Source organism: Poecilia formosa, unplaced genomic scaffold, assembly GCF_000485575.1.
Source record: "Poecilia formosa unplaced genomic scaffold, Poecilia_formosa-5.1.2 Scaffold802, whole genome shotgun sequence".
Lineage (NCBI taxonomy): Eukaryota > Metazoa > Chordata > Actinopteri > Cyprinodontiformes > Poeciliidae > Poecilia > Poecilia formosa.
Genome location: NW_006800741.1, coordinates 27320 through 44232, shown reverse-complemented (window position 1 = coordinate 44232; position 16913 = coordinate 27320). Strand labels below are relative to the sequence as shown.

General features: G+C 52.4%; 1 protein-coding gene across 4 annotated transcripts in view; it reads right to left on the bottom strand.

Annotated features, from left to right (window-relative positions):
• The window catches only part of plekhg4 (pleckstrin homology domain containing, family G (with RhoGef domain) member 4), a 21703-nt gene that overhangs the window by 1203 nt on the left and 3587 nt on the right, over positions 1-16913 (bottom strand). The window contains exons 2-18 of one of the 4 annotated variants that reach the window (XM_016666808.1): positions 14477-14674; positions 11730-13782; positions 11201-11350; positions 10903-11026; positions 10734-10827; positions 10131-10223; positions 9877-9993; positions 9621-9731; positions 9218-9502; positions 8938-9060; positions 8669-8860; positions 3867-4627; positions 3527-3776; positions 1643-1732; positions 1349-1573; positions 393-563; positions 135-315 (exon numbers count right to left, since the gene is read on the bottom strand). In XM_016666808.1, coding sequence (XP_016522294.1) covers positions 135-315; positions 393-563; positions 1349-1573; positions 1643-1732; positions 3527-3776; positions 3867-4627; positions 8669-8860; positions 8938-9060; positions 9218-9502; positions 9621-9731; positions 9877-9993; positions 10131-10223; positions 10734-10827; positions 10903-11026; positions 11201-11350; positions 11730-13782; positions 14477-14674 — 5218 coding nt within the window. The remainder of the gene's footprint in view (positions 1-134; positions 316-392; positions 564-1348; positions 1574-1642; positions 1733-3526; positions 3777-3866; positions 4628-8668; positions 8861-8937; positions 9061-9217; positions 9503-9620; positions 9732-9876; positions 9994-10130; positions 10224-10733; positions 10828-10902; positions 11027-11200; positions 11351-11729; positions 13783-14476; positions 14675-16913) is intronic. The other 3 variants (XM_007543342.2, XM_016666810.1, XM_016666809.1) reach the window with 3 other exon arrangements.

Genomic DNA, 16913 nt, shown 5'->3' with positions numbered 1-16913 from the left:
TACACACACACACACACACACACACACACACACACACACACACACACACACACACACAGGGTTAACACGATTTCGTTAACTGACTGGCGGTGGCGTGCGTCTGTGTGTCTCTGCACGGTGGCGGCAGCCTCCACCTTTGTTGCGGGCCGCCTGGCTCCACAGGATGCGGGCGACGTCGGCGGTCCAGGCGTGCTTGGAGTCGGCCGAGGCGGCCTGCAGGACGAAGGTCTGGTTCTTGGCGGTTCTCCTACGGAACCAGATCTCGAAGCGGAGCCCGTCGTCCCCGCTGGACTCGGTCAGGCCCACGTCTGCTGTCTGAAACAGGATGAGTCCAATCAGAACCGGAGCTCACAGGAAGTCCGTCAGAACGCGGCCGGCGCGGCGCGGTTCACCTTGAAGGAGTGCTTGTAGATGAAGACGTCCAGCCCGCCCTCCATCTTCTTGGGCTTGCTGAACAGAAGCAGATCCTCGAACAGGAAGATGTGGCGCTGGCATTTCCTCCTGCCGCTCCAGACCGTGAACTCGTCCTGCCGGATCAGCTGACCCTGCTCCTTCAGGTTCACCTGCAGGGAGAGCAGAACCAGCTCACACGGGGCTCAGCGCTGCCATCTACTGGTGGAAACAACACACAGCAGGACCGCTGAGAAAAGAGGAAGTTACTAAACTGCTAATTAAATAAAAAACATATTTTCCCTGACTCACAACACAGAGGTCAGTGACCTAAAACAAAAAATTATTCTGATTTAATTTATCTGCCTTTGTTCTTACTCATTAAACTTCCCATCAGGATTAGAGGGATGACGTAAGCTGAGGCGGTTCATTACATTTTACTGAGCAGAGTGTCCAACCCTCATGGTAGAAAGCATTGGCAATTTCCCAAAAATCACATCAATGATCTGTTTTTTAAAATTATTAATAGTTAAACTCAGCTAGTTTGATGCACATTAATAAATATAATTATTATTTTAAACTTTTGTTCAGTTTTGCTTCCAACTCTGCACCACAATCCGCTCAGTGGGGACATGATGCAGCCAAACTGCGCCCTGACGTAAAGTCATGCAGCCAATAGAAATAGAGAGACTTGTTGAGGAAAGCTGTTACCATGGAAACAGATTTAAATCCTGCGGTCTCTGCGCTGCGTTTTGAACATCGATACGAGTTCAAGGTCAGAGGAGAATCGGTCGGTGAACGATTTCCACAAACGCTGCTATAAACTGGATTGTGTTTTTGTCATCAGAACAAACGATGAAATCGGATTCATCTGGTCAGAGTTCTGCAGACATCACTCCTGCTGCAGGTCCTGAGGGTCAAAGGTCATCTGTCACCCTGCAGAAACACCTCGACTCACATCGCATTCCCTGATGGCGTCCATGGCCAGCAGGTCGTTGCCATGGCGAAGCTGGAACTTGACCATGTTGGTGGCGTCCTGCAGCGCGGTAAGCTCCGCCTCCTGAGCCACGCCCACCTCCTTGGTGAGGTCAGAGAGCAGCAGGGCGTATTTACTCATCCTCTGGATGGGCTTCAGCAGGTAGGACGACAGGTCCATCTTATCGCCCAGCTCCAGCTGCTTCCTCTGCAGGCAGGGGTCAGAGGTCAGGGAGCTGCACGAGGTCAGAGGTCAGACAGAAGCTGCAGTACTCACCCTGAAGAAGGCGTGGCCGTGGTTCGCTAGCAGCGCGTCAGATTTGGGTTTGTTCTTACTGTAGAGAGCGTAGAGGCCGAACTGCTCCTGCTGCTCCCAGAAACACACACACACACACACACTATTACACACAATGCTGGGTGAGGAAGATAGCTTCAAACCCATTTTACAAATAAAAATCTGAAAAGTGCGTCATGTGTCACATGACATGGGTGGAGCTGGAGAAACGACGGCGTGTTGGACTTGGGACACTCGGACCTGGAGGACTGGCTGCTGCAGAAACTGATTTAGTAAATTTAACCCAATAATTTAATTATAAATGTTGGTTAAAATCTGATGTTTGGATTTTAATTCCCTAAAAATACACGATGTCGGTGGCGAGACCCAGGAAGTGGATGAGATTCACCTGGAGTTCCTCAAGGCTCTGCATGTTGTAGGGTTGTGCTGGATTTTGTAGGGACATCGGGGGCAGTTCCCCGGGACCGGGGCAGTGGCCCCCCCTGGGGGACCTGGTGTCCCCGGGTGGGTGGTGGCCCCCCCTGGGGGACCGGAGGGTGTGCTCCAATTACAGAGGGTCACACTCTTAAGCCTCCCTGGTAAGGTCTATTCAGGGGTCCTGGAGAGGAGGGTCCGTCGGATAGTTGAACCTCGGATTCAGGGAGAGCAGTGTGGTTCTGGTTCTGGTTCTGGTTGTGGAACACTGGACCAGCTCTACACCCTCAGCAGGGTCCTGGAGGGTTCTGGGAGTTCGCCCAACCGGTCTACATGTGTTTTGTGGACTTGGAGAAGGCGTTCGACCGTGTCCCCAGGGGGCCTTGTGGGGGTTCTCTGGGAGTATGGGGTACCGGGCCCTTTGATACGGGCTGTCAGGTCCCTGTACGACCGGTGTCAGAGTCTGGTCCGCATTGCCGGCAGTAAGTCGGGCTCGTTTCTGGTGAGAGTTGGACTGCGCCAAGGCTGCCCTTTGCCTCCGGTTCTGTTCAGTACTTTCATGGACAGAATCTATGACCAGCCGAGGTGTTGAGGGGATCCGTTTTGGTGGCCTTAGGATCGCATCTCTGCTTTTTGCGGATGATGTGGTCCTGTTGGCTTCATCAGGCCGTGATCTGCAGCTCTCATTGGAGCGGTTTGCAGCCGAGTGTGAAGTGGCCGGGATGAGGCTCAGTGCCTCCAAATCCGAGGCCATGGTCTTGAACCAGAAAAGGGTAGAGTGCCTTCTCCGGGTCAGGGGGGTCGTCCTGCCCCAAGTGGAGGAGTTTAAGTATCTGGGGATCTTGTTCACTAATGAGGGAAGGAGGGAGCGGGAGATCGACAGGCGGATTGGGGCAGCATCTGCCGTGAAGCGGGCGCCGTACCGGTCCGTCGTGGTGAAGAGAGAGCTGAGTCAAAAAGCAAAGCTCTCGATTTACCGGTCGATCTACGTTCCCACCCTCATCCATAGTCATGAGCTTTGGGTCATGACCTAAAGAACGAGGTCACGGATACAAGCGGCCGAAATGGGTTTCCTCCTCAGGGTGGCTGGGCTCTCCCTTAGAGAGAGAAGCTCGGTCATCCAGGAGGGACTGAGAGTAGAGCCGCTGCTCCTCCACGTAGAGAGGAGCCAGTTGAGGCTCGGCCATCTGGTCAGGATGCCTCCTGGACGCCTCCCTGGTGAGGAGTTCAGGTCCCACCGGGAGGAGGGGAAACCCAGGACACGCTGAGGGACGATGTCTCTCTGCTGGCCTGGGAACGGTTTGGGGTTCCTGGAGGAGCTGGAAGATGCTGGAGAGGGAAGACTGGGCCTCCCTTCTTAGGCGACCCGACCCTGGATAAACCCCTAAGGCCTGACCTCTGAACTCTGACCCCTGAGCTCTGACCCTGGACGCATTGGGAAACATGGCGTACGTGTCTGAGGAAGCAGTGTGGCGCCCTCAGTGGGTGCTTCCAGCAGGCCTCCAGCTCCCTGAGGAAGAACTGGCTGTGGAAGTCCAGCAGCTTCTCCAGGTTGCCGAAGATGACGGAGCGTTTCCCTCTGAGGTCCTGAGGAAGGTCGGCGCGCTCCATCTCTGGGAAGTAGTGATGGATGATGTAACGCAGCGAGCGGACGTACTCCCGCTCCGTGGTCACCATCTCCTCCACGATGTGCCGCAGTTTACTGCACACAGGATGGAGCGCCATTACTACAGTCTGAACACGTTAACGTCGTCATCGTCCTGCTGCAGGCTGATGATCACGGATGACCCACCTTCCTCGGGGTCGGCCGTCCCCTGCGGCGCCCCCTGGTGTCCCGGGGCTCCGTGGACCCGCCCAGTTCTGTCCCGGGGTTCTGGGCCGGAGCGTCCGATCCGCTGCCTCCGTGCTGCTGACCTCCAGGCCGCGGATGAACACGCCCGTGTTTCCTCTGCGCGGCGGCTCGCTGAGGGTGCGAGGGCTGGCGCCACAGCGCGGCGTGTCTGGTGAGGCCGGGCGGTCGAAGCTCTGGGTTTTCCTCAGCTGCTGCCTCCTGGAGGAAGAGGAGGAGGAACAGGAGGGCGGGATGAAGCCGGGGGAGCAGACGTCCTGCCGCACCGACTCTTCGAAGGAGGAGGAGCTCCGCAGCAGGCGCCGCAGGAACGGAGTGCGCTGCGGGATGGGCGGCGATGTGTCCAGGATTCCCCACAGCCCGGACTTCCTGGAGGAAGCGGAGCTTGTGCTGATGACAGAGTCGGAGCGGCAACGGTGGGCGGAGTCCCGAGTCCGCAGCGCCGCCTCCATCTTCCTGTCAAATGTGTTCTCCGTCTCCTGACACTTGGACCAGGCGAAGCTCCACTGGCGGAGGCCGCGCTCCCCCCGCAGCTGCCCCGCCTCCGCCTTCATCGCCTGGAAGAGGCTCTCTGGGATTGGGGGGTGCTTGGACCGGTAGTCTTCCAGGCAGCCAATCACAGCACAGCATTTGTCCGGCGTCGTGCAATCCTCCATGGAGACGCAGGCCAGCTGGCGAAGGCCCTCCAGCGCCCAGCCGTAGGCCTGCAGAGAGAGGATATGATGTCATCAGCCGCAGCGCCACCCCTCAGCCTGAAACAGGTACTGCTTACTGGTCTGGTTCTACACGGGTCAACGGGTCACACTAACGCAGGTCCAACCCAACCGGGCCTGTACCAAAGGGCGGGCGACAGAGTCACAGTAAGACGAGCTGCACATGAATAAATGTTGAACGAAGGGTTAATTTTCCGTCCGCCTTTGATGTTGGGTGTATGTAAACTTGTGGTTTCAGCTGTAAATAATAATAATAATAATAATAAACACTCCGTATGTCGGCTCCAGCTGCAGGTCTGTGAGGACCGGGCGCCGTTTGCCACAGCGTGGGATCTGATTGGTCGGCTGCAGCCGCCCGCTTCACACACTCAGAGTAAGAATGGTATGGATCATCTATAAATCAGTGGCAGGTGGGGGCCAATCAGCTGATCAATCCATCCTCTGACTTATTGATCTCATTGATCAGAATCACTCAGGACTACCATCTGAGGAAGAGGAGGATGAAGATGAAGCTGCTGCTTCCTCTGGTTTCAGTGGAATGCTTCCTGCCGGTCCCTCATGTCCAATCGGTCCTGGTACCGGTCTGGCCCCCCACCCCCCAGGCAGGCTTCAGTCCGGCCTCAGCTGGATTCTGAGGGTCTGAGACGGGTCAGTCCCCCAGCAGGAGGTCTCTCTGGCCGTCCAGGTAGGAACCAATCAGAACCCAGCTGCAGAGATCCTCTCTCTGAACAACAACTCACTCCACTGGATTTACCACAGAGACTCGGACTGGACTAGGACCCGATGAGGGTCGACTTGGTACTGAGCTGTTAAACTCGGTAGCCCTTTCTGCACTGTGGCTGGTACCGGTCCAAACTGGTCTGGAGAGGGAAAGCGCTCCAGAACCTGACAGGATGAGACCAGGGCCTCGAGTATAAAGCGGCGCCATATTTTACACACAAGTCGGCATGTATAAAATGAACGAGGCATGAAAACGTGAATAAAGGCAAACCTTTGACCTGCTGTGAAAATGTGCGGCAGCCACACAAACTTTATCTGTGGACAATAAACTACAAACCACTGAAACCTGAGACATTCAGTTATTTAGACCAGGAAGCATCAAACCAGATGGTTTTCATGATTTTAATATTTTAGTGTTTAAACGATGAAACTGAACCACGTTTATCCTCAGACAGTAAGCTAACACTCACACAATAAAGAAAATAAACTAAAGGAAGGTAAAACTTCACTCTGACGTAAATAATAACTTCCTCAGTTTGTCTCATGAAGATGTAACTCATCGTCTGAAAGCATCTGAGGCTCATTTCATTCTGACTGGAGAGAAAACAGGCTGATCAGCAGATGGATCCACCAGGTTNTGACTTATTGATCTCATTGATCAGAATCACTCAGGACTACCATCTAAGGAAGAGGAGGATGAAGATGAAGCTGCTGCTTCCTCTGGTTTCAGTGGTCCGACCCGGAGGCTCTGCTGCAGCAGCAGGTCCGACCCGGAGGCTCTGCTGCAGCAGCAGGTCCGACCCGGAGGCTCTGCTGCAGCAGCAGGTCCGACCCGGAGGCTCTGCTGCCGCAGCAGGTCCGACCCGGAGGCTCTGCTGCCGCAGCAGGTCCGACCCGGACAGCTTTACTCTTTACTTTGGAGGTTTTCTTTTTTAGTTTTGTCAAGTGAAAGCACCTTTTAAATAAAATGTATAATAACTATTATAAATACTATTGTGCTACAAACAAGGCCGTTGCCATGGTTACTGCTTCACGTGGCGGCAGACTTCCAGGTATTTAATTTACATGAAGATGTATTTATGGAGGCGACAGGCGGAGCAGCACTTTTCTAAATTTGTCCGTTTTAGTTCTAGTGTGAAAACTGTGCAGTGTTTGATACATGAGGCTCCTGAACTGCTGGAAAGGACTCAGAACCGGAGGGCTGGGTCCAGTTCCCCTCATCCAGAGATCCAATATGCTGAGGTTCTGCAGAACCGGGTCAGCAGCAGGACACTGTGTGTGGTTCTGGAGTGATCAGGTGAAGCTCTGCAGTCAGACTGAACTGAGTTCAATTCTGCATCCTGACCACACACCGACCCCCCTCGCGGTTCCCGTAACCACGGCAACAAAGACTTTGTAGAGAAAGGAGGAAAAGAAACAAGGAGGCGGACATGAGGACAGAGACAACATGTCAGTTCAGTTGTTGCGCTCCAACCTTCTCCAGGATCTTGGACACAAAAGGAAGTTTAGAGATGGTCTGCAGCTTTCAGGCAGAGAGGAATCCAGGTTGGGCTTTTTTAGCAGCAGTTTTAAAACATCGAGGAACAAATTCTGAACAAAGAGACGAATTTATCAAGCTGACTGCAGTTAAAATATCGTTAAAAAGAGACGTTGGGAAAACATCCAGTGGACTCGCCGACAGCGGCATATGCTTCAAAAGACCAGAGATCTCATTATGGGGTAAAGAGGACCACAGGTCAGAGGTCAGAGGTCGAGGGTCCAGACGGCGAGATACTGGCTCTGATGTTGGCAACTTTATCCGTAGAGAGTTTAAAAACCGATTACAATCAGAACGTAAAAGCACTTTGAGATGAACACAGTGGAGAAACAATGTTCTTAATTGTGTCCAATAAGATTTTTGGATTTCGTCCTTTTGATTTGATGAGATTAGCAAAATATCTGGCTGTTGCATTCTTGATCATCCCATTTCAGGAGCTGATCAGGTCTTTAAGGTGGAGCCTGTGAACCACCAGATCAGAACGTTTCCATAAACGTTCAGCTTTCCGGCATACTCTCCTCAAGGTCACGATTTCCTTATTAATCCAAGGGCGGCTTGTATGCTGAACATTGCTCTGCTTTAAAGGTGCTATTAAGTTCAAAATGTCCTTACAGTCAATGTTAAAACAGGAAACTGCTAAGTCCACATCCAAGGAGTTAAAAACTAAGGAAGCAGGATGAGAAACAAAAGCTTCAGCGGTGTGATCAGTTATGATCCTTCTTTGGATCGAACGACTAGGAGGAGCAGCATCAGGGCTGAAGGACACATTGAAATATATGCAACTGTGATCACTGGAGAAAATGTCCTCCACACCAACATGTTCCACACTGAGGCCTAAAGAGAAAACAAGGTCTGAACGATGGCTTCACAGTGGGTGGATGTGCATGCTGAGTGAAGAGGAAGGACTCAGTAATAGAGAAGCAGCCGCCTTACAGGAATCATCACCAACGTTTAAACTAAAATCACCCCAAATTAAAATGTTCTCCAGCTTGAAGATGGAGGACAGCAGCTCAGTGAAGTCAGATAAAAACTCTCCGGCCGCCTGGAGGTCTGTCCACCGCCTCGCCGGCCTTCTCGGGGTGTTGCAAACACCGAACAGTTTCCTGGACAGAGCTCCCGCAGATGAACAAAATCCAAGCCTTGTTGCCATGTTTCAGTTAAAAACATAAAATGAAGCAATTCCTTCGTAAGCAGTTCGCTCAGCGAAAGACGTGTTAGTGATGGAGCGAACGCTGAGGAGGGCGGCACGCAGATTAAACTGCGCTCATCAGAGGAGCGCCTGTGACGAAGAGATCTCCATTGGTGAGCATGTCGGCCTCCATCCATGCAAGGCGAGTCAAAAGCCGATGACAGGCAGGTGGAGGACCCCACCAGTCAGATGTCCGACGGCACAATCTGCAGACATGGAGCTGGACCCCACTGACCAACGTCTCCAACGAGCCCGGACTCCGGCTCTGGATCCCCTTTTCCGTTTCTTGCGTCTGGAGTATTGCAGCAAGCGCTCAGGTGGACGAGTCCCTCTGGAACTGGTTACAACAAACCACCAGCGACTCTTTGAGCGCCAGCAGCGCGTCCCGGTCAGAACCAGTTACTGATAAAAACTAAATAAACGAAACACAGACGGATAAAAGTCTCCTGGACGAAGGTCTAAAGATTTTCCTTTTGTTTTTCAGAATAAATTGATCTCATGTTAATGAATGTAATATAATTCCTGGTATTATTATTATTGGTGCTGTAAATGAACCAGGGCAGTTGGTTCAGAACCGGATCAGTACCTGGTCCAGGAAGCGGTACAGCTGCACGGCCCGCTCCATGTTCTGCTCGGTGCTTTTGACCCGCTGGGAGAAGTCCTGCAGCTGGGCCCAGAAGGAGTGAACTTTGACCTCGTAGGCGTGCAGGTCCGGATTAGAGATGTCGCCCCAGCGCTCCAGCCGGCTCAGCAGAGCTTCGCCCTGCTTGCAGCGCTCCTGAGGAAGGAGGAAGGAGAGTGAGACCCGCCGGGCCGGTCCCGCAGCTCCGACCCAGACAGTTCTGCAGAACTCACGTAAGCGGCGGCGTAGAACTCCTTGAAGTCCTGCTGCTTCCTGCTCAGCAGCTCCAGAGAGTCCGCCGGCTCATTCAGACACTGCAGACGGAGCTCGCCCTCCTGCTCCAGCCACGCCCTCACCTGCCCAACAGGCAGCAGAAACAGGTCAGAACCAAGTGACCGGTCCGTCCACAGAGGTTCTGATCCATCAGCCATGGAGGGGGGAGTTCTGCCTCAGAGCATTCAGTAACATACTGACTACTGCTGCATACTGAGAGCTGCAGAGAACTAGTCTCACCTGGCTGAAGCCGCGCTCCAGGTCCCTGAACTCGGTGATGAAGCTGAGCTCCTGCGTCCTGGCGTTGGACAGGGTGACCAGGCGGTGCAGCAGCTCGTCCACCTGATCGTAGAGCGACGCCGCGGCCTCCACTGCCGCCCGCCGTTCTTCCGCCGCGCCGCTCACCTCGTCCCTGCGCAGCCAGGCCAGAGAGGCCCCGCCCGCCTGCTGCAGCTGCACCAAGCGGGCATCTTTCAAGGTGCTGCACATCGCCGCCCTGCAGCTGGACAGTAGCTGCTCTGCATCCTGGCAGGGAGACAGGGACAACGTCTGGGCTGGCCTAGTCAAAACATTCTGATGAGGCTGAACCTGATTTACAGCAAATGGAAACAAAAGCCTCCCGCATAAGGGAGCTACTGATCACCTGCCCCATTACCTCAGCAACAGCAGGTAAAGGTGTGCTCTGCAGGTTGCTGATGGTTTCCTGCAGCAGATGGATGACGCTGCTGCACTGCCTGGAGAGCTGCTCCACCCTCTGATGGACACAAAGCATCGAAACAACTGAACTCTGAGCCCATTTCATCAGCGCTGCAGAGGCTCAGGTCACTGCAAGGGTCACCAGGGTCAGGTTTTAACTAAACTAACTGTGTGTGTGTGTGTGTGTGTGTGTGTGTGCTGACCGATCTGAAGCTGATCCAGCTGCTCTGGCTGAAGCTCAATGAGCCTCCAAGCTCTACAGGAAGCTGCTGCAGATCCACGTGTCTCTGCAGAGACTTCAGGGAGTTCAGCACCTCCACCTGCAGGAGGAAACTCACAGTTAGCATGCACAGTTAGCATGCACAGTTAGCATGCACAGTTAGCATGCACAGTTAGCATGCACAGTTAGCATGCACAGACAGCAGCAGGGTGGAGCCTGGCCAGCTGCTGCAGTTACCTGAGCAGCAGCAGCAGCAGCTCTATCCAGCTGCAGTGATGCGTCTTTGTTAGCCAGGATGAGAACTGAGTGGATGGAGCTGGGCGAGTCCTCCTGCACAGAAAAACATCCTCAGAACCAGAACTCAAGCTGAAGTTTGTCTGTTTCCAGCTGTTTGAATGAAAGACTTTACATGTGAGACTTCAGAGCAGCTGGAGTCGAGCCGGACGTTCATCCACCCTGGATAAAACTGAACCCTAAAGATCTGAGAGTCCGAAGGGAAACGTTCTGCTGGACCTACAAACAGCTTCAGCCCACTAGGCTGGTCCGGGTTCTCCAGAACCTTACTGCCACTTTCCACTCAGATGACGCCGACCTGGAGCCCCGGAGGGCTGAGGAGGACTGCAGCAGGACTGCAGCAACAAATGCATGAAGGACTGCAGCAACAAACTGTTTTTAACCACAGCAGGAACTGGATCAGAGGGCTTGGCTGGTTTCAATCGAAGAATCATTCTGGTTCTGTTGAATATAATCAGCTGGTCATGTGACCCTCTGGTCATGTGACCCCCTCTGGTCATGTGACCCCCTCTGGTCATGTGACCCCCCTCAGTGGTCCAGCCTCACCTGCAGCGTCTGGAGGGCAGAGAAGAGGGCAGATGCAGGAGCCGCTCTCCGAGCATCCACCAACACCGTCAGCCCCAGGGCTCGAGCCTCCGCCCTGTTTCACACGGGAAGTGATGTCAGAGAGAGAGCGTCGTATGGGTGAGGGCAGCGAAGCAGGATCTGGGCGTACCTGAGGGTGGAGGTGTAGTAGCGCACGAGGCGCAGCAGCTCGGCGCTCTGACAGTCTGGGTCCGACCACACGGGGCTGCAGGTGGAGACGGTGAGAAGAACCCGCCCTGCTCGGTCTCTGGTTCCTGATGGAGACGCAGCCGGCACATCAACACGCTAAACACACGCTTACAACATGTTTCAACACACTAAGCACACACTACAATATGCTAAAGATATTTTACGCTCCAGCATGTGTAGCAGACAGACGGGCCCGACCCACTGGGCCCAAACAGGCTGATGTCGTTTCTGCTGCTCACCAGGCAGGCACACGGCTCCAGACCGCAGCAGCTCACTCTGGAACCTGGACTGGCAGGACTGGATTGGGGAAGCTAAGGGTTTTTCTGGTTCTTTTGGACCAGAACCAGCGTTGATGTGTAACTGGACATGGGAACCTTCACAGCTGGAACCTGCAGAGAGACAGCTGATCAGAACCAGAACCAGCTGGAGATCCAAATCAATAAAAAGTTTCTTAAAGTCCTGGACGTCACAGCAGGTCGGGGCGACCCGGGTCACCAGGACGTCTGTGATCTGGAGCTCAGAGCAGATCACCCCGAACCCGGCAGACACAAACAGAGCCACACAGGTGAGTTAGGAGGAGGAGCTACAGACAGCCAATCAGAGGAGGAGATAGACAGTTACAAAGACAAAAGGTGTAAAAAGGGATTCAGCCAATCAGAGGAGGAGGAGGTGATGAGGAGGTCAGAAAGACGCTGGCGATTGGCGGATAAATAGAGTGACTGGGAGAGACACTGAGGATGAGGAGGAGGAGGAAGAGGAGGGGTGTACCTTCAGTCTGATGATCTGCAGATCTTCGTCCATCAGTCTGCTCCTCTTCTTTCCCCAGGTTCTCCTGCCCTTCACTGAACGCAGGAGGAGCTTCCTCAGACTCTGCTGGATCTTCACAATAAGAGTCCTGCATTTGTTTTTCAGAATAAATGTCATCCAGTTGTTTTGTTGTTGAACAGGAATCCTCAGGTTGTGTCTGGTTTTCAGAATAAGAGTTCTCTGGTAGTGTTAGCTGTGCTGGATCTTCAGAATAAGAGTCGTTATCTTGTGTTGCATTTTCAGAATAAGACTTTTTATACTGTATCAGATTTTCAGAATAAGAGTCATCAAGTTGTTCTTGTTTTTCAGAATAAGAGTCCTCAGGTAGTGTTAGTTGTGCTGGATCTTCAAAATAAGGGTCTTCAGGTAGTGTTTGTTGGATTAGCTTTTCAGAATAAGAGTCCTCGGATTTAAGGAGGCTTTGTTCAGTTTTAAAGTCGTCGGGGAAAACATGCCCAGAATTTAACCTCTTTGACTCAGAGGGTATTTGAAAGGAGCCAATTTCAAAATAAGAGTCTTCAGACTGTGTCTGCAGTATGCTGTCAGAATAAAAGTCATCAGTGAGAGTTTCCCGTGTCTCATTTTCAGAAAAAGAGCAGGCAGAGGTTGTTTTTAGAGCAATATTTTCAAAATAATACTCAGTTGAAAGTTCGCTTTCCGTGATGCTTTTACACTGAAAATCTGGGTGTGTTGTTTTTTGGCTAATATTTTCACAACAAGAGTCGTCTGGGTTTATTTTCTCTATAATATTTTCAGAATAAAAGTCCTCCAAGTTTGTTTTTCTTGTTAGCTTTTCAGAGTAAGAGTCTACCAGATGCATATTTACTCCCATATCTTGATAATTACAGTTACCCTGTTTGTTTTTTTCTGACATATTTTCAGAATAAGAGTCCTCTGGGAGGATTTTTTCTGTGATACTTTCACAACAAAAGTCTTCCGTGTGTGTATTTTCAGTCATGTTTTTACAGTACGAATCTTCCGGGTTTAGTTTTCTCCTTAACCTTTCAGAATAAGAGTCTGCAGAGTGCATTAGTTTGCTAATTTCAGAGTAAAAGTCTTTAGTTGTGTACTCTTCACATCTTGTCTCTTTCTCTTTAACTTTTCCTTCTTCCTTCTGATCAACTTTCATCACTTCCTCCTTTCTTCCCAGAACCTCCTCCTCTTCATCGCTCCTCCTCTCCTGCTGCAGTCGCTCCTCTCTTTCTGCACAGTCTGACTCCAAGCCTTCATCTCTGTCATGCTTTGCCTCCTCCTCTTCCTCACCTCCTGCAGCTGCAGCATGCATGCTGCTCCTTCCTGCTGCGCCACGGCCTCTTGAAGAGGAGGAGGGACTGAAGTTCTCCTCCAGCAGGCTGAAGCACTGCAGGGTGTGTGAGCTGGCCTGGGCGGCCCACGGGTGTGTGTTGGAGTGTGTTGTGGTTCTGGTCCGGTTCTGCAGGCTGATGGACTGGGTCAGGGATCCTTTCTGTGGGGAGAAGCGTGGCGGTGCTGGTTGCTGCGGTGGCAGCAGCTCGGTCAGCTCCACATACTCGCCCTCCGAGTCGTCGCTGCTGGCTGCTGACTGGCTGGGTGCAGCTGAGAGGGGGAGGAGCTTCCCGTCCGTCCTGGAGGGGGCGGAGCTGCGCGAGCGGCTGATGAACTGCGGGTGGACGACGTCCTCCCAGGGAACCCTGAAGACGTCGCCCTGGGCGGACAGGACGCAGCGCCGCAGCCCGGCAGCGCCGCGCCGCTCGCGCTCCCGGTTCTCGGCGTCCAGCCAGGCCATGCTGAAGATGGAGGTCAGGGCCCGGGCCGGCACCTCCTGCCGCTCCGCATGGCGGCCACCCGCTGACGCGCTGACCAGGAACAGGCGGGGGGGCACAGGGGCGCCGCAGGCCGCAGGAGGAGAGAGCAGCAGGTAGAAGTCTCCTGGATGGAGGAGGAGCGGCTCCAGAGGACAAAGATGGACGACTATCCTCTCATGGAGGCAGAGAGGCCAGCCGGGATGACGGAACAGCAGGCCGGAGAACGGAGCCTGGAGGGGGGCAGAGAGGGGTCAGGGGTCAGTCATCAGGACAAACACACTCCTCCTCTCCTGTTCTCAATAAAAAACGACTCCATGATGGACGGACACAAAGTCTGACTAAAGTATTCAGAGCGCTTTAACTTTTCCTCACCAGTCTGAGCTTACTGGGATCAGACCACAGCAGAAGTGAGAGCTTCATGTCTGATCTGAAAAGTGCGGTGTGCAGGCCTTCTGGAGTTTACCTCTACCTGCTGGAAACTTTTCTCTGTTCTGCTGAGTAAAACATCTCCAGCTCACGGAGGCTGCAGTCTGGACTTTGTTGGAGACAAAACGTCTGGACATCATTTTATAAATACATTTTATTCACTGAAACTAAGGATGTCAATTTCTTTTTTATTCATTTAAAAATAAAAAATTTCTCTTTTACCAAACAGGCGATTATGAAAAGCTGCCAGATATCCAAAGTTTCATGTTTTCTAGAATCGTTGCTAAAAGCATCAACTCTCCGTTTCCTGTTTTAATGGGCAGAAAAAACAGAAGGACATTCTGAGGCCTGGGGTTAAAGGTCAATGCCCTTCTTCTCTAACACTGAAAATGCTGCTTTGCAGGTTTAAATCACTTCATGTTTCTGTGTGGGGGTCAAAGGTTGAAGGGTGTGTGGACAGACAGGGGACAGGGTGGACAGTCGTCCACAGGAACTCACGCAGGCATCCTGCTGCAGGTTCTGCAGGAAGTGCTTGGAAGGAAGCAGGAAGTGGAAGAGGCAACGGAGGCCGTCTCCACGGTAACAGCTGTCCACCACGGCGAGGACCTGAGGCAGCAGGGTGGGGGCCGAGGCCTGGAAGGGCGGGTAGACGGCGGCCAGCGCCTTCTGGACGCACACGTCCAAAGACTCAGAGTCCTGCAGGAGACAGAACAGGGAGGACATGTGGACCTGGACCGGACCAGAACCAGAACCAGAACCAGAGAGGAGAGGAAGAGAGAGAGGAAGAGGAGCACGGCGGACCTCCCACTCTGAGCTGATTATGATTTCCTCCTGTGGATCAATAATTGATCAGTTAGCAGGAGGTCAAAGGTCAGAGCAGCTGCTTTACCCACAGCAGGAACACAGAGAGCGCCCCCCACAGGCCCAACTTAGGGTTCTGGTTCTGATGGCCTCCAGGAGAAGCTGACCTTGGCGGTCAGGTCCGTCTGCAGCGCGGCGTCCTGATGACGGGCTCCAATGTTCCAGCAGGTGAACTGGTTCTGGTTCTGGTTCTGGTGGTTTGGATGGATGCCCGCCGGGCCGTGATTCATCCTGATGGCAGAACCGGTTCCTGCAGGGCGGGGAGCAGCAGGTCAACATGTCCCAACATCAGTATGCAGGACAGGAACTCTGATTGGCTCGGATCCGGGCTCCCTGCTGGGTCAAAGGTCACGGCTCCCTAATGAGGAAACCTCAGGAGATGTGACCTCTGGACCTGCCAGAGAGCGGCGAGGGGGAGGAGGCGCCTTCTGTCCTCTGGATGAAAACAGCTCGAGCTTCTCCAGAAAAACATGGCCGACGTCGCCATGGAAACATAGCACTGCATGCTATGCTAGCTTAGATTATGCTAGCAGGCAGGAGAGGGTTCAGTAGTCAGAATGAAACCAGTGAATCTGAAGTCACTCCGAAAGGATGAGATCTTTCATCCACCAAACTTTCTCCTTCCTGCCTCCAACAGCTTCACACTGTTCTGCTGCAGCTGCTTAACTGGTTCCCAGTTTGGCCAACTCCTACTCTAACTACTCTAACAGAGCACAGATACAAGTTCCTGCTAACCTTCACAATAAAAGCCTGAATTCTAACAACGTTTTGCAGCTCATTAAAACGTGGCGCAGTTTCCTCTGGATGCTTGGCGTTCAAATGTTATTGAAATGTTATTTGAAAAATAAAATCCATTTCAAAAATCTAACTTTTCAATTAAAAAATATGTTTTGAGACAATGGTTGAAGCTACAATGCAGCTTTTCAAACCTAAAATGAGTTTTGAAAATGACTTTAATGGACTTGGTTCTTTTCAAATTGTGTTCTACGGACTCTTCTCCAAACATCTCAGGCTGAGACGTCCTGAGGGAAGAAATATTAGAGAAAATCTAAAATGAATTTTAAAAACATCTGAAGACAATTTGAAAAATCACAATAATAAAAAAAGTAGATTTTTTTAAAAGACACTTTTAAAGCATTTTTTAAAAAAAAATAATAATTTGAGAAGATAAAATCTAAAAATCATCTGGGAAAAGGTTAAATTTATAAAAATATTTTTAGAAAAACGATTTATAAAAATTATTTGACAAATAAAATCTGAAGAAATGTTACACTGTATGTTCAAGTTCTGTAACTGGTCGCCTCAGTAAGAGCTTCAGGAGGTGAAAGGTCGTCTAGAAAGCAGAGAAGAAGTGAACGTCCCAACAGCTACACCGTCAAACAGCCAAAGCCCTGCTGCCATCACCATCGGTGAGCAGAGCAGCTTCCTGCTGTGATTACCCACCATGGTTCGGTGATGCTGCGGGCCGGCCGCGGCGTGCTGCGGCTCGTCTGGAGACGCTGCAGTTTCCTCCCAGGGATTAAAGTTTCATCTGATGTTGTCACATTCCAGAGGCGCTGAGCAGGAATGAGCGGCGCCTGCAGGCGATGCCGAGACAGGAATGTTCCTGACAGCCTGGCTGCTGGAACACCGGGACCAGAACCACCAGCCCAAGTCATAGTGAGCAGAACCAAGTTCTGATGGAGCCTCACACAGAGCCTGGGGCCGGGCCGCTGGTTCAGAACCAGAACCAGGAAGATTCCTTCAGCAGATGAGGTTTAAAGCCGGGGGAAACGGGCCGTGTTCCGATCAGAGTGGGATGCTCCTGATTCTGATCCGAGTCCAAGTCTGACCCATCAGTACCGACTGCCTCACCGCTCATGTTCTAGATGCTGCAGTGACCCAATTTCTAACAGCACCAGAACCTGCAACCACCAGATCCTGCAACTTCAGGTCACCTAACGGGCTAACGGGAGCACGGGCTAACGGGAGCACGGGCTAAGGGGAGCTCGGGCTAAGGGGAGCAGGGGCTAACGGGAGCCCGGTCTAACGGGAGCACGGGCTAAGGGGAGCACGGGCTAAGGGGAGCAGGGGC